This window comes from Felis catus, chromosome B2, assembly GCF_018350175.1.
Source record: "Felis catus isolate Fca126 chromosome B2, F.catus_Fca126_mat1.0, whole genome shotgun sequence".
Taxonomy (NCBI): Eukaryota; Metazoa; Chordata; class Mammalia; order Carnivora; family Felidae; genus Felis; species Felis catus.
Window position 1 is genome coordinate 52,950,716 of NC_058372.1, and position 23,466 is coordinate 52,974,181.

At 35.4% G+C, this 23,466-nt stretch overlaps 1 protein-coding gene across 1 annotated transcript in view; it reads right to left on the reverse strand.

The window, feature by feature from the left end:
• Positions 1-5,418: 5,418 nt before the first annotated feature.
• Positions 5,419-23,466, reverse strand: part of BMP5 (bone morphogenetic protein 5) — a 116,502-nt gene continuing 98,454 nt past the window's right edge. Inside the window, exons 5-7 of the mRNA XM_003986274.5 lie at positions 12,550-12,626; positions 10,830-10,940; positions 5,419-7,414 (exon numbers count right to left, since the gene is read on the reverse strand). Of these exons, the coding sequence (XP_003986323.1) occupies positions 7,265-7,414; positions 10,830-10,940; positions 12,550-12,626 (338 nt within the window). The 3' untranslated portion in view covers positions 5,419-7,264. The remainder of the gene's footprint in view (positions 7,415-10,829; positions 10,941-12,549; positions 12,627-23,466) is intronic.

Genomic DNA, 23,466 nt, shown 5'->3' on the forward strand with positions numbered 1-23,466 from the left:
GCACCCCTGCCTGCCTTGCTTTACTTTGCACTCTCCAGAGTGCCAGTATCTCCTGGAGTGTGGCTTCTACATTTGCCTGGTGCCCTGATTTTTATGTCTGATGACCCAGTGTTTGAAGCTGCCACCCAGGGAACACTGCTTCATTTTCTGACTCTGGAGGTCAGGGAGACTTGTGTTTTTAGATCCCATAGGACTGTAACAAACAGAGATTGTGCTTGGCAAGCTACCATCCCCAGGGTGCCGTGCAGATAAGAGACTGAAACACACCCTCAGCCATTCTGTGAAAGAGGACTCCTTGCTAATCCTGGAGCTTTGGCCTTAGAAGTAGGCTTCAGATTTGGCACACATCTAGAGGCTACAGAGATGCTCTCTGGGAACATAGAGGGGGACGCCATCTTTGCACTCTCGCTCTATCTTGCTCCAGGTCATGGGTATCCCCTAAAAAGGAGTTTTTACACCCATCTGGAGCCCTGGTTTTTGCTACTGCCTCTTGGAAAACACCTTCAGATTGCCTGATGATGGTGACCAACAGGATTTATGCTCAGGGTTCCAAAGGACTGTATATATTTGCATACTTTAGGAGCTGCTGCCTGAGGGTGTGGCTTCCATTCACCTTGAATCTAGGGGCTGACTGAGATCTTCCCCTGGTCAGTCAGTCTTGACACACCCTTAACTAGTGGGAGCTGTTAAAAATAGCTAGGTTGCTTGGATAATCACAAAGATTTGAGAGACAACCAAGAGCTGGGCAAGGTTGAATGATAAGGTTCATCAACAACACAGGGACACGCCTTCAATACTGGGAGAGGTGGCTGTTTCATCTAATGCATAAAAACCAACACCGGGCCAAGCAAAATGAAGAAGCAGAAGAATATGTTCCAAGAGAGCAAAATAAAACTTCAGGGGAAAAAACAAAAAAACACCTTAATGAAATGCATATTAGAATGCCCCGAAAGTGATAGATACCTTGGGGGCATTTTGTTTTAAAATAAGGAATTTAGTTCCTTCCCTGTCTCAGCTTTGACAGTGTTTCTTTTATGTATTCTGTTTATTTTCTATTAAAATAATAAATTAAGCCACCTTCTATTCATTTCCAAATTATTTATAGAATGCCAACTATGACAATATCTTTATGACAATGCTTAGGGAACTAGTAAATGAGTAAACATGGTAGGACTTCTTCATCTTACAATGTAGAAGGACTATAAGATTTTTCTAAATAACTGTAGTAGCTGGCATAATGTGATGCATGTCCTGAAGCGAGAGTGCTGCAGTGGTTTATTAGAGGGATAAAACACATCTGGTTTGGTGTATTTGGTCTTTCTGAAGGAAATAGCAAATGAGAAGTCACTCCAGGAATCAATAGAATATCAGCAGGCAGAATTTAGGGAGGGCATTCCTGGTGAATGGAAAAAAGTTATGAAGGCCCAGAAGCTGTACTAGTGTATTGGGAATACAGAAATTACTTTACTTCCATTTAATAATAGCCCTATGAGGTTAGTGTGAAAGAAGATTCATTGGACCCATTATGTTCAAAAGCCAAGTTTTCAAATATTCTTCCTTCTTGTCGTGACATCTTTGGAAAAGTGCTTGTTCTCTCATATAGGCTTTATTTCATTTTCTATGTGGAATCACCTTAGAAAGTCTTTCTGACGTCAGCGTACATTGTTGAATGCAATACTGTGAACTTTGTTTAAAAGACAAGGAATTTTCAAATCACCAGAGTCTTAATAACCTTGAGAAAGGAATGATATTATATGCCAAGATAAAATTCTCTTGGTTTATTAATTTTAAAGAGGTCATTAAAAAACAAAAAACTATTCCAGAAACAATTTTATGAGAAGATATGGCAAAGGTGAATAGGCAACAACAGTGTGTCTTCATACTCAAAACAGTAATGGATGGTTTGTATTTAAGTGTAAATATACTTTATTAATATAATTAACTCAGTTTTCTGTGGTGGGTATTGTCCAGGTGTATATTTTACCTTCATTTTACTTTCAACCTTCCTGTGTTTTAAAGTTTTAGGTGTGCCTGTTTTGAACAGAATTTTACTGGGGAACCTGGGTGGCTCAGTCAGTTAAGCCTCCAGCTTCGGCTCAGGTCATAATCTCACGGTTCTGTGAGTTTGAGGCTTGCGTTGGGCTCTGTGCTGACAGCTCAGACCCTGGAGCTTGCTTACAGCTCAGAGCCTGCAGCCTGCTTTAGATTCTGCGTCTCTCCCTCTCTCTGTCCTTCGCCTTCTCGTGCTACGTCTCTCTCTCTCTTTCTTCTCTCTCTTAAAAATAATTAACATTAAAAAAAGTTTATGAACAGAATGTCACTAGCTGTTGAGATTATCTTAAATCCAATTGGCAGTAGTGACCTTTTCAGTCTGCTTACTGTCTATGGATTTATTGCCATCATTTCATTATATACAATATTTCCCCTTTGCTATGTTTTTAAAATTCCTCTTTTTATCGCGTTGAATTGATTGTATCTTACAGATTACAATTATCCCTTCTACTGGTTTAGAACAAGGGTCAGCAAAGTATAGTCTATGGGCCTAATCTTATCCCTACCTTTTTTCATAAGTAAAGTCTTAGTGGAATACAGCTACACGTATTAGTGTATTTTTTTTTAATTTGGGGAGGGATGGAGAGAGGAGGACAGAGGACCTGAAGCAGGCTCTGTGCCAACAGCAGTGAGGCCCACACATGACTCAAACTCACAAATTGTGAGATCATGACCTGAGCCAAAGTCGGCCGCTCAATCCACTGAGCCACCCAGGTGACCCTAGTGTATATATTTCCTATGACTGCTTTCACACTACCGCAGTAGAACTGAGTAGTTCCAACAGAAACTTAAAACCTAAATTATTTATTATCACATCTTTTACAGAAAAATTGTATCAATCCTGATTTAAAATACACACTATTTCGTGTTCTGAGGTTAATGAGTTTAATCATCATTAAATAAAATGCAAAACCATTTCCAACCATCCATCTTCCATTATATATTCCATAGTTGCACTGTATTTTACTCTACTTAACCCGAGTTAATGTTATTTAATTCTCTTCATTTTTAAAACCATGATTATTAGACATTATTATTTATTTTAGCCTACCCCCATCTTCTTGCTCATCATTATTGTATATATTTTTGGGTTAACTGTTTTTCTCCCTAAGGTAAAATCTTTAGCAGTGGTTTTGCTATTGATGATAAATTGTGTCTCCGTTTTACTTGCCTAAGAATTATTTTGCCCTAATGTTTGATATACTTTTGCTGGGTATAGAATTCCAAACGATGGTTATTTTCCCTTAGCAATCTGAGGATAGTAATTACCTGTTGACCGATTTCCAAGTTGAGAAGGCGGCTCTGATAAAGAGGTCGGCTGTTGACCCAAAAATTGTCTCCAATTTTCTGGAATACTGATTAGATGTTAGAACTCCCTTTGATCTTCATATACTTTAAGTTCTTTTAAATTTCTTGTTCCATGTATTTTTCCTTCCCTGAAGTTCATTTAAAAATTTTGTACTCCCGTTTTTATTCTCTCTTCTTTAAGACATATAAAATTATTAGGGCTCCTGGGTGGCTCAGTTGGTTAAGCCTCCAACTCTTGGTTTCAGCTCAGGTCATGACCTCAGGGTTTGTGAATTCAAGCCCCACTTCGGACTCTGTGCTGACAGCTGCAGAGACTGCTTGGGATTCTCTGTCTCCCTCTCTCTTTGCCCCTTCCTCCACTCATTATCTCTCTCTCTCTCAAAATAAATAAACATTTAAAATAAATGAATAAAATATATAAAAATATGCCTATTCATATGTGTGTATGTATGTGTGGGTATATGTGAATTATTGAAGAAAGTATAAAGATGCATAATCTAAGATACCTCATTGGCCTTGTGGCTCAAGGTAGAGAATTATTTTCCTAGTTTGGGCTTTTTCTAGAAGCATCCGTGGGAAAATAAACACAGTCCAGCTTTTTAAGTATGTCCTATTATATTTCACCGTCTAGTAGTAGCCACAATGAACTGGGGAACAAATACTGCTCACCTCAATAAGCTATCAACTTAGGTTCTGGTTCCAAACTGGCTGGGTCTGGGAGCTGTTTATGCAGTCTTTTGTCTCTCATCCTTCTACATATAAGTTCTAGTTTGAAGCTGTAGTGCTTCTACCCATTCTCTCCATTGTGTACCTATATTGACATCTCAGGAATGATTGGAGGTTAGCTGCCTCTGCAAAGTTGAAACTGAGACGCAAAGGTTTTAAGGTGCTTGCTTTAAAACTTCTGAAATGTCTGTTATTTTTAAAGGCTACATCTGATCCAGGTTCTTCTTTGAAACCCCCATGTTTCAAACGCGCTTTCACAAATGTTACAACAGACGTTGAGGCAGTTTTGCAGACCCTTTGCTCTTTTTAAATTGCTAACTTGGATAAAGTGTCACTTTTCTGCCTAAATAGGAATAAATACTGGCATTGATTGTTGCTTTACCTACTTTCTTCTCAATTATGATCTTAACCAGTACACATAAAGTGTAGATGCATGGATGTATACTTATCAACATATATGTTTTATCAGCAAAGGCATTTTCACTTCTAACTTTAAACAAAGTTCCAGGCAAATAAAATATAATAATAAAATAAAATAAAATATGCAAAAGAGAAACCATAGAAAAGCAGGTAATCTGAAATGGAAATTGGATGATAGATGGAGCACTTGACTGAGTAGTTATGAGATGGTGACTTGTGTTTGGGAATGATGATTTCTTCTGCCTTGCATGGAACTGCATCATAAACATTATTCATTGTAAATTTCTTGGGAGATGATATTTGCCAAACTGTAGAGTAGCCAGTAGACTCTGGCTCAGATTCGATGATGGTGATATAGGGATTATAAAATGACAGTTCTTGAGAAAAAAAAATAATTTTGGATATTCTTTACTGCATTTTTCTTATTTCTTTAGTTCGATGTAGACGATTTATTTTTGTCTTAATTTTAAAGAACTGGAATGTTTGTGATTTATGCCCTTCTCCTTTCAAAAAGAATTAGGGCCACTTTACAAAGCAAAATGCATATAAAGCAGGAAATTTAAAAAACAAACACAAAAAGCCAATACCTAAAGAACTAAAAAGACTTGAGTTATTTGGATTCTATTAAAATAGGCCAAATTATTCTGGTTTCTGACAGCAGCTTAAGTATTACCAAAGTAATACTACAAATTTACTATAATAGTTCTTTGAGAATAATGTAACTGAACATATGTGCATATATGTACATATATTCATATATCTAATTTGAAAAAGTGGGAAAATACTGATGCTAATGATCTACTTTCTTAAATGAAAAAGAACCAGTGGGGTATTTTTCCATCCTTATCATTTTTGCTATTTTCAAAATCTCTTTGTTATTGGAGCCGATTAAGAAGATATTTAATTCATGGATTGTTGCTTTATCCATTTAACAGTGAATTATTTATTAAAAACACAAAAGTTAGTTTTGGCAATTAAAAACAGCATAAAGAGTCAAGTAACCCACGAACATTTTACATCTGATAGTCTTCTAGTCTCAATTCATAACACACTTACATTTTTGTATCCCTCTTAAATACAGCACAGCAGAAACTAGCGTCACACATTTAATAGATTTTAAAATATAGAAATATATTTAAACAGCACATTTAGAGAATATAATAGACTTCCGTTTCTTATTCTTACAATGGCACACTATTTATTTTAAAATATATTACTTAATGTACCCCCCAATATAGTTATTATCAAGTTTTCTTTAAGATAAACTGTATTTTAAAACAACATTGCAATATACCTGAATTACAAATGAACTTAAAACATTTTGGAAGCTATTTCTGATACAAGTTTGATCTGAAAGGTCCAAAACATGATTAGAAAGTGGTGCTTTATGAATATTTTAGATGAACTGTAAATAAGCCTAACCATGGAGCCACCAGAAAGAGCAAGTAATCCATCTAAATGTCATCCTTCCCAAAGTAACTGTGTGTTAAAGAGAAGCCTTAGAAGGCAAAGAAAGAAAATAAATTAATTTCAGAGGGAAGAATACACATGCACATACACACAACAGAACCTTCCCGTTTGGAATTATTTGCTCTTGGAGGAAGGTTTACAAAATCCCCTTACAAAATAAGGTTTTCATTGAGCTCATTCTCAAAGATATGAAAAATGGATTTCAGCTGTTCTTTCGAAATGGCAATTCTGTCAAAGCCATTCTGGGGTTTTTGGTAATTTCCTTCAGTTTAGTTTCAGTGCTTTCACCTAAATAAAATCCCTTGCATCACATCAATCAGCAAACTCAGTTTGAAAGGAGAGCTAAAGAAAATGGCTCTGTCGGCATCTTTGCTCCGGTATGTTTTATGTATGCAGTGACTCTTGTCTGTGGGGAGGGAAGCGGAGCGCATGTAAACGTTTCTTTATTTTGGACTGTTTTTAAATCTGGGGAAAAAAATCTGCAGAAGTCGTGTTCTAGATAATAGGCAGACGTGATTTATTTGAGGTAAGAAGGTTGTACTACGATTTTTTAGTGTTAACTTGGAAAGTTACGGACATAGGCTCAAGCCTGTCTCCACAGAGTTCCTGAAACTTTGAGTGCTTTGCAAAATCTCCAGTCCACAAGCCAGGAAGGAACACACTCCTCCAGTTACACCAATTCGGTTAAAGAAAACAGTTATAACAATTGTGTGTCATCTTTCGTCTTCTGTGTTCTGCCTACTGCTTATGTATTCAAATCCAGTTCAAGATTTCACTTTATCTAATGAAGCAGAAACTCTAAAAGAAAACTTGGGTTTATCCAAGCATTTTTGTTTGGGTTGTTCATCTTTTTTCTTTGTTTTAGTTTTATTTCTAAATAAATATCCTATCACAGTTTTCACTGGCACAACATAACTAAATGCGTTCAATTTCCCTCACTGATGACAAAGGAGTCCTGTCTAATTTCAGATAACCATATAAAGATTGTATTAGAAAAAGAATGTTGAAATGGAATTGAATTGGACTTAGCATATCCCTTTGAATGTCAAACCAGGCTATCTACATTTAATAGACCTATAAAATAGATTTTATTGATAAGGCATCCACAAAGGAGATATATACCATTAAATAAATAAAAGTGACTATATACATGATATCGTACATAGGAACAGAGATGAAATGAGTCAGACAAATTTTATGAAATTCCCTTTTTGTCTGAAAGCATACTTTTTATTTTAGTCATAAACCTTAACACAGATCTTTTTCTTATTACCATTCTTATTTAATATTAATGACAGCCGCATGAGCGCACTACCATATTTCTGTATTTTTTCAAAATGACATTGGAGCTGTCATCAAAGTACAGCACAGAGATGGCATTTAATTTGGTTGGAGCACAACAAGGCTTTGGCACATGGTCAGGAAACATCAGATGAACCTGGGAAAGAAAAACATGTTTTGTTTTGTTTTTTAAGAAATAAGACATTTTGTCCACAGCTTTCAAATAATATTCCTGTTTTGTCACTCGCAGTCAGGTACACCCTTAACCTATCACTCTTCTCCTATTTATGCTCAATGGCTGGGGTGGGGGTTGGAAACTGGTAGTGAAGGATGTATTTTTAAGCATTAACACCTAGAACCAACTCACCAGTTCTAATTATGTGTTGGGGCCTTGAAAAATATTCTACCAAGTAAGGAAAACTCCTTCTATGGAATATTCAGTGGAAATTTTCCTGGGGGAAAGAACATGGCAACCTGCACTGAGTTGCTTTTGGTTAAAAAGACAACTTCTATAGGCTTCATGAGAAGTACAGAAGTTATAAATGCAAATCAGTGAAGTGACACCACGAGATTTGAATCTCAGAAAGATTTGAATCTAAGAATTATTTTTTAAAGGACAATTAAGCAATAAATCACTAAAGTTATGCCAACTCTTAATTTTCCACAGCTAAAGGAAGCATAAAAATCGCAGCAAAATATATTCCAGGTACAATCCAAAAGTTGTTTTAAAGCAATGATTTCAACTCTTCTCTATAGAATTTTTTGTTACTGGATTGGCTTTGACTTTCTTTCTCTCCTAGCCAAGCGCCAAAAAAGCAGGCCAAGCTAAATCAGAAGCAAAGAGCCTAGATATTTTACAAATTGCATATCCCTCTCCCCCAAAAGCCTAAAAGGTAGCTGTATACTGAAAGTGAAATACTTAAGTAAAGGGTTTACTCTCATTTCCATCAGACTGGCAGTCTGCCTATGATTTGCGATAATTGAGCAAGGAGCCAGAACATGGTTTCCCCTTTCCCACCCACCTACCCTGGCCCTTTCCCCAAAGGGGTTTATGGGAAGTCCCACTGATGAGTCCTGAGGGATCCACAAAAAGCAAATACAGACTCTTAGAGTTTTGGCTGCACAGTGTCCTGGCTGAAATGATATAGGAGCCCTGCATGTGGATAGAAACAGCAGGAAAAATGAGGTGATCTGACATGAACTTGAAATTTCCTAAGACCTCACAAAACTAAAAGTTGGATAGTTTCTACAAATTTCAGATGCAGCTTTTGTCCCTCATAAGCTTTATCTTCCATAACCCACACATACATGATTGATAACCTCTCGTTTCAATGGCCTTGGCAGCTTCACGAAGCAATCATTCTGAAACAATGGATTGTTCTTGAATAGTTTCTCAAACATATTAGTCACAAATATGCTTGCCTTTAACAACAAACATGCCTGTCTTCTTGTTTCATGTCCTACACAGAACAAACGTAGAGTGCACAATGCCAGGAAAAAAAAAATCAAACTTCCCATGTATGCTTCAAGTTTTGCAATGACTTATGTCCCATATCCCAGGACAGTGATACACAGCAGGGTCTTGTTCCAAGTCCATGTCAGATTTTTTTTTAAATGTTTATTTTTTGACACTGCCTTCCAGACTACAGCCCTAAAAGCTGACAGTATGTGCTTGTATATTTATAAGAAAAAAAATGAAAAGAAAAAATGAGAGAAAGGGAGAGTTTTTGACAGAGTTTTTCAATAATTAAGCAATTCTTAGCCTGAGGGAAACTTTGATATATTAGATGCATATCTCATGAAGCAGAAGTCTGCTGAGTCATTGAGATGACAGCATAAAGAAGCAAAGAATTTTCTGAAAAAGTGTCATTTCTCTGTAAGCTAATAGTGACTGTTGCTCTGACCCTACAAAAAGCCAGTGATCATGGCTATTCTTCCAAGGCTTAAAACAGTAGCATTTCTCTCTAAGTAATTGGCTTTTGGGTTATGATGAAGTCTCATAGGCAAGGATAGATGGCTAGAGTTCACATAGTCTTTTTACTGGAGGAGGTTTGAATACAACTTGAAGACCTGCCCCATTCCCCAGAAATGATCTCCTGTATCAAGAAGTGCTTCTATTTATAAAAAGCAAAGATGAAAGCATAACAAATCTTAAAATTCTCACAGGAATTTACTCTATACCTTGCATATGGCACAGAAGTAGACAATCTCATTAGTCAAGCATAAAAAGAATATTTTAAATGAAAGCCTTTCAAAATATACATTTGTTTTATCTCTGGCTTTTTTGTTTTGTTTTGTTTGTTTGTTTGTTTGTTTTTACTCTAAATTATTTCCAAAGTTTTTGACAATATCCATGCTCTAGTTGCCACAGATGTGTGTCTTTGGTGTCTAACTATTCTCTAGTACCTATGATGTCAGGGAAGAGAATAGAAAATACCAAGTCATTCAAGGATTAATCTGTCAATTTAGACATACCCTTTCATATTCAGAAGAAAACTGGGATAGTCTTTCCATTAGCTTTAAATTTTAAATTAATTCTGAAACAATCTTCTGAAGAGTCAACTCATAAATTCTAATAGTTATGTTTCTTATTGGCCGCAAACAAGACTCACCCACAAAGATTTTTTTTTTCTTATAGCTACTGCTCACCTACTGCCATCCACCAAATAACCACTCTGTCACTAAATCTTAAATCTCAAATACTTTGTTCTCTTCCTTCTATACTGATGACATACAGTTAAAATGTTCGTATTAATCTAAACATTACTTTGTAATGTTATCAGTCTATTGCACCTTCTAGAAGCCTTTCACTTAGTCTTCCAGACTGCCCCACTGCCAAATCCGTAAGTCATATACCATAAGGCAGGTATGTCAGAGTCTCAAGAGGTTTCTCGAACTCATTAGATATAGTAGAATCATTTAGACAGCATGAAACCAACACTTAACTATTGTTTTCACAAAAATAAGCCCAGGTTATTGGAGATTAAATCATTGCTAAATTCCTGAGTGAGGAAGGGAAGAAAAGAAGATTAAATCCACCTTAAAGATTATTTAAAACAAACAAACAAACAAAAAAAACCACCTAGTATCAAGAAATAGAAATGAGTCTTCTACTTACATTCTATTCGAAGAACTTTCATAATATGAAAATATGTTGTGGAACATTCTTAAATAATTAGAGTAAAAGCGCTCAGATGAAATTCAGTAAGGCTATTATTCAATGTTTTTGCAATGATTACTAATGAATTGCTAGGTTAGAAATGGCCCTTGGGAACCTGTGTGGTTAGTCATATTGCATAGTGAAGAAATCAGTGCAGAGTGACTACTTCATGTGGTTACTCCAATTTTCCTAGCTGAATCCTTCCCCATTCTGGAATCAGAATTATTCTTTAAACAAGCCCAAATGTCCTGACTATATCCACAATTGTTAGTTTGGCTCTAAAAAATACCAAAGGAGTTTTAAAAGAAAAAATCATACATTTATAGCTATAAATGGATGCTTCCCTTTAAAATAAATTTTATATGATGCTTGCATCATAAACCACTTTCAATTCTACAAAAACAAAGCATACCAGAGTCTGAACGATGGCATGGTTGGTGGCATTCATGTGGGCATTGAGTGGAAAAGAACATTCTCCATCACAATAAAATGCAGCATATCCTTCTGGTGCTATAATCCAGTCCTAAAATACACACACACACACACACACACACACACACACACACACACATAAACAGAAGACAAAACAAAACAAAACAAAGGAGGAGGAGGAGGAGGAGAAAAGAAATCACCAAAATAAAAATAAAGTAATTCTTGAAGAATACCCATATTTAGTTTAGATAGGTTTCTCTTCTTCATCCAACAATTATTCTAACATGACAGCCTTCCTCAAGCCATTAATTTATTTTTAGGTTCAAGTTTACAACACAAGTATAAATATTTTCACAAGAAATTGCCCTCTGTAATTTTTCCCAAGAGGTTGCTATGTAGGATATTCATAGTATGTATTAATTCATGTATTCATGAATAAAACCATAATCATTAAATAGCATTGTAAATATTGTTTAAACAGGAAATGATGAACTTTGGAAAGTTCAAGTGAACCAGAAAGGAAAAGAAGAATAAACTTAATTGAGATAATTCCCATTACTTCTTAATAACTCATTCCTGGTTTTAGAAGTCTGACAACCTCCTAAAGCTTTAATATTTGTTCCTTTTTCTGTTTTTCTTTCCATTCATGTGTTAACTTTATAGTCTCCTTAGAAGAAATAATTTGGAGCAAACTCTTGAGAAAGGCACATGAAATTTTTTAGGAAGCCAAAAATTGGCATGTGGAATGGTTGTCCTGATGTTTTTTTCCCCAAGAAGTAAAACTTGGTCCAAATAAACTTACTGAATGAATCATGTTGAAGGTTTATCATAAAATTTTTAAATGCTTACATTTTATTATTACTTTTCAATGAGATAACTCAAATTCTGCAAATCCATTATAATCGGATAATATAATCTAAAAACTTCAATTTAAACTATCAATACATAAAGCCATTAAAAACTATTTTGGTTGGGGCACCTGGGTGTCTCAGTCGGTTAAGCATCCAACTTTGGCTTAGGTCAAAGCCACGGTTTGTGGGTTTGAGCCCCGTTGGGCTCTGTGCTGACAGCTCAGAGCCTGAAGCCTGCTTTGGATTCTGTATCTCCCTCTCTCTCTCTGCCCCTTCCCCACTAGTACTCTGTCTTTCTCTCAAAAATAAATTTAAAAAAATTATAAAAATTAAAAAAAAAACTATTTTGGTTAAATTCTCTTCCTCACCCTCTTTGTGAAGCATTTGTAAAAGACAGCAATAAGATTTTTTAAGTTCAAGAAAAATGTTTTTTTTTCTGTAGATCTACTTATTAATAACATTATAGACAAGGATTCTGTTTCCAAGCTCTTGAGTTTGAGACCATAAGGGGCCAAATGCTGTTACTCAAGTAAATCTGAACAATTGGTATAAAATTAAAACTTTGAGATATGTAAACAACAGCACCTGTTTTTCCACTTTCTAAGTATCATAGGATTATGTTTCTTCTTCAGCGTAGTTGTTTTTTTTTTACTGTAAACCCTAATAATGATGTTTCAATGGCAAAAGGATAAGGGAGAAATAAAAATGATGTGGGTAACTTATATAGTGAATAGTCATATCAAATATAATTGGTTAATATATTGGAAATATTACTAACAAAGATTATGAATAACTCTGGATTTATAATAAAATGGGAAAGAAGCACCCTAGTTAACTGACCATTCTTACCTGCCATCCCAGATCCCGGAAACTCACATAGAGTTCATGCTTCTTACAGGCTTGTTTTTGTTCACTTGTATTATAATCTGAAGGTAAAAATCAGATTTTAAAGACAAGGCAGCTTATCAGGTATCATAATGTTTATTTTGTGAGATCACTGATCAATTAAAAAGAAGCTGTATTTAAAGTTGTAAACTAGGAGTCTGAATCGTAAACTAGGAGTTTGAAGCCAGAGCCACCTAATTAATTATGTGAACTTTAGGCAAATCACTTGTCATGAGTTTCTTCTTCTGTAAAATGTAGAAGATACCATTTACCTTCTGAGGTTCTAACAAGAATTTAGTTAGACTCCCTGCTTTATGGTGCACGGTCTGATGCCTGCCATTCATTGAGTACTAGCTGCTCAATGAATGCTCATTTATTATTTCACACTGTAGTGGTACTTCTTATATTTGTATACATTAAATGCTCATACGATGTTTTTTTAACATCTTCCATGAGGTAGACACTGGGAAGGTACTAACTGGGATCTTACTGAGTTGATTTTAATTCACTAAATTCAGAATACTCAAAGTTGAGCTTTTGATGTTCTCCCAAAACCTGTCCAATCTGTAAACCCCTCCATTTTTGACTGATGGCAGCTTCCCCCCCAAAAAGAGAGAAAGTGTCAAAATATACTCTGCTTTTTCCTCTTGCTCTTACATCCGGCCTGCCAAGAAACCCTCCACATGCTACCTTCGAAATGGTCCAAAATCCACCTACTCTTACCACCTCCATGAGTAGTCCTGGTTCAAGCCACGTCAGCTTTCGCCTGAATTACTGCAATATTCCCATTCCTAATTCCCTTTGCTTCTGTTCTTGCTCTTCTACAACAAAAGCAGTCAAGTAGACCTTCTAACAAGTAAATCAAATTCTATCACTCCCCAGCAAAAAGTCCCACTCTGGTCTCCTCATATCACTAAGTGAAATATCTTTACAGTGGTTTACAAGTTCCTGTATGATTTGACCCCATCATCTCTCTCACTCATTTCCTATTAAACTTCTTCTCCTTTACTCCATTCTGGCCATTATACCTCCTTGCTGTTTTCTACCCAGGTCAGCTTCCGCCCATCTTAGGGGCCTTTATACTCACTCTTCCCTCTCCCTGAAATGCCTACCCCTTGGATTTGGATATATCCAAAAGTTATATATATCCAAAAGTTGAGGAAGCTATAGGCATTCCTCAACTTTTCACTTAAGCATCATCTTGTCCGTGAAGCCTTCACTAACTACCCTATTTAAGATCACAACTCCCACCATGATATTCCTGATATCCCTCACTTTGCTCTTATTTTTTTTTCCATTTCACTTACCATCTTTTAATATGCTATACCTTTTATTCATTTATTATGTACATTGTTTCTTGTCGGTTTCCTCCCACTAGAGTATAAGTTCCAGAGGGCCAAAATCTTGTTTGGTTCTGTTTGGTTCACTGATATATCCCACATTTCAGAAATAGTTTCTGACATATAGTAGGTACTCAATAAATATTTGAGGAATATATAAATGAATTCCTCAATGTGTTCCACAAATAACTTGAAGCAAAGGAAATATATTATTTCCTTTATATATTTTAGAATATAATTCGCAAAACTCACAATCTTTTATAATTACTTAAAAGAATTAAGAATTTTTTTAAAAAGAATTAAGGTTAAATAGAGAGCCTCCATACTGTATCCAGACTAAATCAAAACATCAAAGAAACACAGAACTTTATAGAAACTCTATGTTGCCTTCCTTAGTGCTTACTCACACTTTATACAAATAACATTCAAAAAACCAACCCATTTTTTATTATTTCCAATATGACATATGAAAGAGGAAAAAATGTAGGGTAAGGGAGCCAGCCAAATAACTTATTTTCAAAGAAGACAGCTATTTCTTTCTTTTAGGAACAACTGCTACATTCACTCTGACAGTCATCTCTGTTAAATCAGTGTAGTTGTTTACTACACAGAGTAGTCTGTCTTAAGATGTCACCTTCCAGTTTAATTATTCTCAACCTCTAATGAAAATGTAGACATTTCAAAGATCCATGGAGTCTGTCTTAGCAGGTCTTGCCATCCACTTTTCACAGTTACTTCATGTAGTTATTTATTTAATTTCTGCCTAGAGGGGCGCCTGGGTGGCTCAGGCTGTTAAGCATCCTACTCTTGGTTTGGGCTCAGGTCATGATCTCACAGTTTGGTGAGTTTGAGCCCTGCATCTGGCTCTGCACTGGCAGCGTGGTGGCTGCTTGGGATTCTCTCTCTCTCTCTCTCTCTCTCTCTCTCTCTCTCTCTCCTCTCTCTGTCTTTCTTTGTCCCTCCCCTGTCCACACTTGTCTCTGTCTCTCTCAAAATAAATAAATATACTTTAAAAAATTAAAAAAGAATTTTTAAAAATCTCTGCCTAGAAAACAAAATAATGATTAAATATTGAACTCAGGCTTTTTTACTTCTAGATCAGAGTTATCCCTGCTGTGCAATTAGCTTTATTAAAACAAATTAAATATGTAGACAATGACAGAAAATGGAGAAAAGAGAATGTATTTGAAATACAGCACTCTTATTCTTTGGGCAAAGAATATTCTTTGGGCCATACAGAATACAGCACTCTTATTCTTTGGGCAAATTCTTCTTGGGGCAGAATAAGAATTGCACAGGGAATCAATTTTGCCCAGGACAAAATTGGACAAGCATGCTGTAACAGTAAATACAAGAACATGAAATGGAATAGTTGCCTGTGTAATTTTTAGGGGAAAGAAATAATTGATTCTGGTGTTATTTTGATTCTATAAATTTTTGAAATTCATAAGAAAATAAAAGTCAGCAATGCAGTAGACCAGGGGTCAGAAAACCTTTTCTTTAAAAAGATAGTAAATATTTTAGTCTATGGGGTCTGCCATTACAATGAGTGAACCTTGCCACTACAGCGTGAAAGCAGCTATATACTAATGTAAATGGATAGATATGGCTATATTCCAATAAAACTTTACTTTTGGAGGCTAAAATTTGAACTTCATATGATTTCTACAGGAAACAAAATTTTATCCTTCTTTTGAGTCTTTTTCAAACATTTAAAAATGTAAAACCTATTCTCAGAAATTGGGTCATACAAAAAGAGGCCCTGAGTCCTTACTTCGCCAACCCCTGCATTAGACAATAACAGGAATATTATTCATTCATCCTTGTCTTAATTAAAACCATCAAATATGAATAAAGACACTGTAGCCAATAACACATACAAGTATATATGAAAAGCCATAAACTACATATATGGTTACATGAATTCCATGTTTATAAAAAGAGAAAGTAAAACTTAAAAGTCAAATAGATCTGTTCCATCTATGCAACTTTTCATGAAGGCTAAGTGATGTATATTAATGTAACATCACATAAAGGTAACGAGCAATGAAATTTATAACAGAATCTGGTTCCAAGAGTCTGATTTCATAAAGCATTAGGACCATATGTTTATTCTGTCAGAAATAAAAATTAATGGATGAGTGAGGTGAATGTGGTACCAAAACCAGCAAAGCCTACAATTAGGTTTACTATAAATGGTTGGCAGAATAAACTAAAGGAGGAAGGGCAAGGAAATTAAATTTATATCTTTAAAAATTATTGATTGACAGCTCTTTGAAAATTATAATGAAAGGGATATAATGCCACTGTAGATTAACCTGCTGAGAAATGAAGAATTCTGCCAGAAATTATTAAAATGTTCTGTTGCCACAACCACACTAGAAAAGTATGCTAACATTCCTCAACCACAATGGAGGTGTTACAAATGCATCATTTCTTTGTTTTGTCTCATAACGGTAATAATATTGAGAAACCAGTGCCAATATTGCAAATATTGGTAAATACTTTATGCAAATTTCTTTATGATCAGTTTCTGCAAACAGTGCAAGGTTAATCTTTTCTTTTAAGGAGTTATTTTGTCTTAGAAAAAATTTTTGAAAAAAAATATGGAGGTTAAAAGTAGCAAAAATCAATAATCCTGAACTCTACATAGGACTTCAATGGTCTGTCTACTAGTCTCTGAAAAACAAACATTCAAGTAAATAGACATGGGTTAGTTTAGCTATGAAGTAGGCCAGGAAAATTAAATCCAGACAACTCCATATACCAATATAGGTTTTCTTTCTTTCTTTCTTTCTTTCTTTCTTTCTTTCTTTCTTTCTTTCTTTCTTTCTTTCAAATCTAGTATGAGCTTCTTCAGTGGGTGAAATATAGACATATCTATAAAAGAAAAGAAAAAAAAATACCCAAAACACAATTTAACACTCAAGCATGTCAAAAGCTTAAATAAGTCAAATATGATGAGAAACTATGCTTCAAACTAAAAGAGGTGTTAGCATTCTCATGCTCAGGGCCCAACAGAAAAAAAGGAAGTCAGCACCTAAGCAGCAGGGTTTTCACTAATTTATAGAAAATGGAAATGACAAGTGAATGAAGGTCTAAGAGGTAAAGAAGCAGGAATAATACTAAAATAGACTGATAATGTAAATCTTGATATGGCACTGGGGGGTATAGAAATTCATGATAAACTCCAAACACATAACAATCCCTTTCAAAGATAAGGGATTTTCAAAATACTACCGCCATTCTATCTTAATCACCATCTTCTATAGCCAATGAATCCCTCTCTTGAATTTATGCACAATCCGCTAGGAACTACTGTTATTGATTTGTGTAGCAGTAACTGTGTTCTTCTACGTACAAATGTCTGACACAGAACAGATTACAACAAAATAATAACTATCTGCTGTGTTTGTTGAATTCTGGTTAGCAAGGCATCTATGTGGGTGATCCAACTAATATCTTCAACTTTGAACTTACTGATGTAAAAACTGTCCACAACCCTGAGTTTCCAACTCCCCACCAGGCATTTCTAAATAAAAGCTTCCTACTCACTATTTTTACTTCTGACCTTACACTCTTAAGATGCTACCCTTCAGATCACTACTTTGGTTAACAAGATCACTGTCACCTAGTGGCCCAAGTGAGAACGTTTAGTAAGTTTCTTGATTTTCTTTCTTTCTTCTTCATGTCCTACACTACATTAGTCCACAAAGCCCATTGACTGACCCATTTCTAGTCTAGATAACCTTTTGGAAACCCTGTGCTCTCTTGGTTACCTCACACTTCCTCAACATCCTCTTCCAGTAACTTTGACCTAGGATAACAGTTCATCCCTGCTTTCCTCCTCCATCTCTCACCATAGTCTTCTCTTTTACGGAATTGCTTTTTGTCCTTGCTTATATTTAAAGTACTGATGCTCCCACAGGAAGCTCTATTTTTTTTCTTTTACTTTATTTTCTGTGTCACTGTCAAGTCCTAACTTTCATCTAACAATCTGGGCTCATATCCATATCATTTTCCTATACCTTCCACTTATTCTTGACACTCTCATCTCCCAAAGCCCGTCTCACCACCCGCTGCTGGCCCCATCCCACATGTTTTGGTTTCCACTTCCCCTTTCTCCAATCTATAATCTTTGCTACTTGGAGTGTTGGACTAGCCTCCTAGTCATTATCTGTGCTTTCGATTTCCTCCCTTGGCATCCCATCCTTCACTCTGATGCCAAGTTTAACTTTTTAAAATGCATATCTGATTATGGTACTCCTTTTTCCAATTTCCGGATGAAGACACCATAGTTCCTAACTATCACATACTCTACTCTTTATAATTTGGTTCCTGCATACTTTTCTAGTTTTTCTCACACATCTCACACAAAGCAACTTGCATGCCCAGATATTTAACATGGATTCATGGCTCTGTAACTGCACATCCATCTGAAATGGCCTCACCTCCCTTTCCATTTCTGGAAAATGTCTATTATTTCTCATATAAATCCCTCATGAAGTCTTTTGAGCCATACTTGGTATTGGTTAGGTGCTCCCTCCTTCCTACTATTACACTACCTTATATCTACTTGAATAGAATTGACCTCCTAATAATTACTAACTCTCATGTCTTTCCTATTTCTGTGGGAGTGGTTTTTAGGAAGCAAATTCCTTAGTTATCCATCTTTTATCAGCATATAGTTAATACTGTGCTTATTGCACAATGGGTGCTTATTTATTTGAAAAAATTTAATGTTTATTTATTTTTGAGAGAGAGTGTGAGTAGAGGAGAGGCAGGGAGAGGGGGACAGAGGATCCAAAACAGGCTCTGTGCTGACAGCAGAGAACCCAAAGTGGGGCTCAAACTCACAAACTCACAGACCATGAGATCATGACCTGAGCCCGAGTCAGACTGAGCCACCCAGGTGCCCCAATGGGTGCTTATTTAATATTGAATACATTTATTTTACAATAAATCATGCCGAGATGTATTCTCTCTATGGATTCTTTCTAGACAGAGAATTGGCAACAGACACAATCCATTAATGTCTATTGACGAATTTATTTTATATAATTAATTGCTCAGATAGACTGGCCAAATTAGTGAAGGCCTCTAAAATCCTTCTTGTGGGGCGCCTAGGTGGCTTGGTCGGTTAAGCGTCCGACTTCGGCTCAGGTCATGATCTCACAGTCTGTGAGTTCGAGCCCCGCATTGGGCTCTGTGCTGACAGCTCAGAGCCTGGAGCCTGTTTCAGATTCTGTGTCTCCCTCTCTCTCTGCCCCTCCCCTGTTCACGCTCTGTCTCTCTCTGTCTCAAAAATAAATAAACATTAAAAAAAAATAAAATAAAATCCTTCTTGCTTCTGAAGTCTCAAAGGCCAAGAAACTCCAATAAGCAGGAATATTGGTACTTTTTAGGGAGAGAGCTTCTAGTTTTCTCTGATATAAGAGTCTGAACTCTTTATGCACCAGTTCTGAAACACCAAACCATATAACTCATTAAGAATTAACAGTGATAATGGCTTATACCAAATAAGCCATGTACCAATGTTCTCAGTTTTTTGTTAATATTAATTCATTTAATTCATTTAATTAATTAGTTCATTGAATTAATTTAATTCTCATCTGAGGGGGCAAATACTATGAACATTCTTACTTTACAGATGAAGAAACAGAGATAGGGAGAGGTGACATCTTGTCCAAGATTTTACAAATAGTAAATGGTGGACTCAGGATTTAATGACAAAATCCTAAATAGATAACAGATAAATAAATGTACAGATAGATAACATATGCACAAAAATAATCGTTTCTTTAGGAGGGATTTCCAAAATTTTGCATGATTCAGGGCACAAATAACAGTTTTTAGTGTTAACTATTAAATAAATCAAGTGAATTAGAAACATTCTCACAGGTGCAGCCTTGTAGGGTTTCCACTACAACCGTGATCTTGAGAGCCCCAATTTGGAAACAACCAAAATGTTGTTTAAGAGTGGCATGACTAAATCAACCCTGACATACACACTGTTGACTATATTGCAACAGTTAAAAAGAATGAAGTCACTCTATTTGAAAGATGGCTGAGACATATTGTTTTTTAAAAAATCCATAAAACCAACTCTATGACATTCTGGAAAAGCCAAAACTTTGAGGACAATGAGACCAGTGGTTTCTAAGGGGAGAGAGAGATGAATAGCCAAAGGAAAGAGGATTTTGAGGACAATGAAAGTACTCTGTATGATATCATAATTATGGATACATATCGTTATATATTTGTCCAAACCCACAGAAGGTACAACACCAGGAGTTAACCCTGATATAAAGTATGAACTTTGAAAAATTATAGATTCTTCCTTGTGATTCATCCTTGGTAAGAAAGGCACCATTCTAATGAGTAACATTGATAATGGGGGAGGCTAAGCATGTCTGGAGCAGCAGTATGTGGGAAATCTTTGTACCTTCCTCTCAATTTTGTTGTGAACCTAAAACTGCTCTAAAATAGTCCTGAAAACTACATAAGATATATCATTTATGTAATTAAAAACACATAATAAAAATATATTCTCCACAAGAGATGTATATAATGAGGAAAAGATTTGCAAATCCATGTACAAAGAAGTACAAATACCATGTTGATATGTGTATCAGAGTAACCTATTTCAAAAGTACTTAGGGGATCGAGAGAGAATTTTAGTTTTGCTTATTATTTGCTTATTTTTAAGTAATGAAAATATGTGTTAATTACATGATATAAAACCTTTTGGGGAAATAATTGTAATTAATTGTTCTTTCTGGTTTTGATCAACATCAGTCTGTCCAAGAGGCATGACTTTATATTGTATGTATTAGGCAAAAGATAGTGCCTATCAGAGTTGAAAATACATACAAAATGTTTCCATTCCAATGACTCTTTGAACTAGTTGGCCTAAGAAATCACCAAGATCTTAGGCAGAGCCACTAATGACTGGATTCACCTTCAACTACACTGAGTATCCAGCACACAATAAGCAGACTTTTCAAGATCTGCAGTGAACGAGGACTTGCCATTTGTCTTACACTTCTTCCAAATTCTTAATACTCTATTCTTTTCAGCACTGATATAGTCCTTAGAACGGCATCTTGTTCTCAGCAGATTCTTTACAATCTTATCAACCTAGTGCATACAGCATTTTTAACCTAACTAATAAAATAGCTATTACTTCCAGTTCCTTCCTCTACATGTAAAATTCAAATAAACATCCACTGTGCTGCCTCATGGGGCGGCAATATCTCCCGCAATGTGTCTGCTCAAACTCCTTGCCAAAAATCTGAACAGAAACAAAGAGGGACAGGTTCTACAGAAAATCTGGGCACTGTGGCACTGTGTATATCCCCTGAAAGAGGAATTTAGTTTTTTCCATACAATGGACACATTAATTTACTTAACAATTCCTATTTTGTGCTAGACAATGTTTGTTCTAGGCTCTTCCATAGAGCGAGGCTACAGAACAAAGGGTTACTAAGAAGTTGGAAGGCAAGAATCTTTGAAATAGAAAAGAAATTGGGTAGAGAAAGTGAGAATGACCTGGGTTTTAATTCTCCTGCATTAACTGAGACTTTTGACATTTGGCAATATGCTTTGGAGAAGAACAAAATGCAATCAGGTAAACATCTAATACAACTCTCTTCCCCCATTGGCTTCTTTCTTAGCCATGTAGTCTTCAAACAGTAATTTATTGTAAAGGCTTAGTGCTATTACAGCATTTATTATTTATATTTGAATAATTTTAAAATTTCACTGGCATTTCAAGTCTCCTAAGTATCAAATGTTGTGTTTATATTAGCATTCCCTTTCCTTAAACCCCTGTCTGTTAGGCCAAATCCTATGAGACTTCTTCCCGTCTGCTTGATTACTACCTATTGAAAGGTTACGTCTCCTAGACACAAACCAGCTACTTTCTTTCTTATTATCAAAATATGAACATGCTCCAAAACATCTACCACATATTTCACAGAAATGGCTGCCAATGACAAACTTTTTAAAAAGAAAATATTGGTCTGTATTAGAATAATTTTGTTCTCTAAACAGTGTTAGGAAACTGGTGAAAAGTTACATGATTTCTGCTCCATGTGTTTTATTCATCTCTAGTTATAGAAGTACATTTGTTACTTGTGGTCAGAAAGAGAAGATAAATAGAGTTCACCAACAGGGAAAAGAACTTTGATGATTTCAGTCTCTGGAACGCCTCTGCCACAGTCGTTACAAGGTCCAATAATAAGTATGCAACTTGCACTTTTCCCTTTGTGACTTCCTAAAAAATTATTCACTATTCTATCCATGGTTAACAAAACTTTTTCTTAATGCAGTCTGCTACATCAAATTAAAAACATTTCAACCAATTTCAGAACCATTCTACATGAGAAGAAAAATATACAACTTTGACAGGCTAGTATTTACAGGGAAGAAAAGGTCTTAGAAAGTTATTTTTCTCCATCTTTCATATGAAGCAATTATAATTTTTGCCAAACTAAATATCTTGTGAAGATCTTTATAAAATAGCTTTGTAACAAGGCACAAATATCATGTTTTACTTTCAAGTGAAAAATATGGCTAAACTTATTTGTTGAAAAATCATTTTAAAACATTGCTCTATATGTAGTATGTAGTTTAGTAAAATGTAATTTCATAAAGAAATCTATCCCCATTTCTGTTGCTGGATACATCAAATAGACTTCTTAGGAAGCTTCCAGTGAACTCCAGCTTAGTATGTTTGTGGAGCGTCCCAGGTGTAAACAACTTAATAAAACGTATTATTTTGGTTTTATTTATAATCATTTCTTAACACACATATACATGTGAGTAACAAAAAAGTGCAGTATGATTTGTCAGTTTCAAGTGATTGAGGGAAAAAAATGAAGATTGCAGGAATAACGGCAAATATTGTCTGAATGTCTTTTTGGAAGAGTAAAGCATTCTAATTTGTTTGAATACCATATGCAGGGATCTTGTCTGTTTTGTTCACCAGCTCATCCATTGTGCCTGGCAAGTACACTCCATATGGTGGCCATTAACATAGAACACATACTTTTCAAATGAACAAACATATTGTACTCAGTTGGGATGTTCTAGGGTAAATTTTCCCCTTCAAACAGATTTATTTTTTATAGATAAAGAAAATTTCTTGGAATAAAATAGCCATCATTTCCATCTAAACGAAAATCTGTTTGCAGCCTGGACTAAACAAGGTACTTACTGGTATAAATAATATGATTCAATAACTTCAGATTTTGGCACTTAACCATTCATTCCAAGCAATTAATAAATTAACTTGCAAGTACATTGGGATAATTGTGCATCTGTAATATTTTGTTATTAAATGTTATACCTATGTGTGTACATACATACACACACTTAAAGCAGATTATCTAGACAATAGTGTCCAAATAGTGGAAACGGAAATATTATCTTAATTTCCATGTAATCTGTCCTGCTTTTATTGTCAGAAAAAAATGTAAACTGCATGATTCACATGTATCGCTTCAAGTACTAAAGAAGTATTTTTCTGTTGAATCTA